We start from the raw sequence: 850 nt of genomic DNA on the forward strand, positions 1-850 counted from the left end.
GTCGACGGAGTACAACATAGCGTGCTCCGGTGATGTCGACGGTTGTATCTCGTGGATCCTAAAAATATACAGCAATTTGTCCATTAAATTATTTCTCTCAAGCTCGAAACGCGGGATTTTATTATGAGATACTTCATGTAGCTGACGGTACGCCCCACAAGCACATCGTCAGACAAAACTGTTCAATTGGTATAAGAATCACTGAGATGGGGTGTTAAGCACATCAAATCTAATATCGTAGTTTGAAAATCCCCCACAATGCCGTCTACAAACTCTAATTTATCATTTTATCATCAATAGAAACCTTTCCGTCGTTTTTCATGCAGCAGTCCAGTTCTGTAGCCTTGTCGCAACGAAAAGTTGTCCCCAAATTGCGAGCAGATGCATTTTCACCCCCACGATTCGTGATTCTTAGTCCGCAAGCTCCTGGCAAAAGAACTCAATTTGAGCTTTTTGCAGCATCAGTGACAAATTTGCATTATGGCAAAGAGCTCATCACCGACATCATTCTCTCTCACCACGCTATTTTGGCAAGGGAAACCGAGATTGGGTTTATAATGTTTGTTTGTGTGTACCTAAAGAATCATTATCATCAAGGAAACCTCGCAGCGAGATGAGCTACAGAAAATTTGACGTCGAGGATCAGTCGCTCAACAATACAATTGTCATAAGTCAATTTGGTAATTGTTGAGAAGATGGCAAAAATCGAAGTGAATATATTTAGGTCCTTAGTTCGCTACTCTGTGCTACCTCTAAGCCTGTCCTTTTAGATCCTTCTAGAAGCTTCTTAACGTAACCTTATCTATCTAGACCAATGAGCGACTACCATTATGTCCGTAATCAGCATCCG

The 850-nt window shown here is 41.3% G+C and overlaps 1 protein-coding gene across 1 annotated transcript; it reads left to right on the forward strand.

Annotated features, from left to right (window-relative positions):
- Positions 1-258: 258 nt before the first annotated feature.
- PHALS_05388 (uncharacterized protein) lies at positions 259-617 on the forward strand (the record flags this gene model as incomplete). The annotated part of the gene is made up of 2 exons (XM_024722953.1): positions 259-263; positions 335-617. The coding sequence occupies 2 exons, from the start codon at positions 259-261 to the stop codon at positions 615-617; spliced, it is 288 nt and encodes a 95-aa protein (XP_024573978.1).
- Between the last annotated feature and the right edge of the window lie 233 nt (positions 618-850).

Source organism: Plasmopara halstedii (assembly GCF_900000015.1).
Source record: "Plasmopara halstedii genome assembly, contig: Scaffold_289, whole genome shotgun sequence".
Lineage (NCBI taxonomy): Eukaryota > Oomycota > Peronosporomycetes > Peronosporales > Peronosporaceae > Plasmopara > Plasmopara halstedii.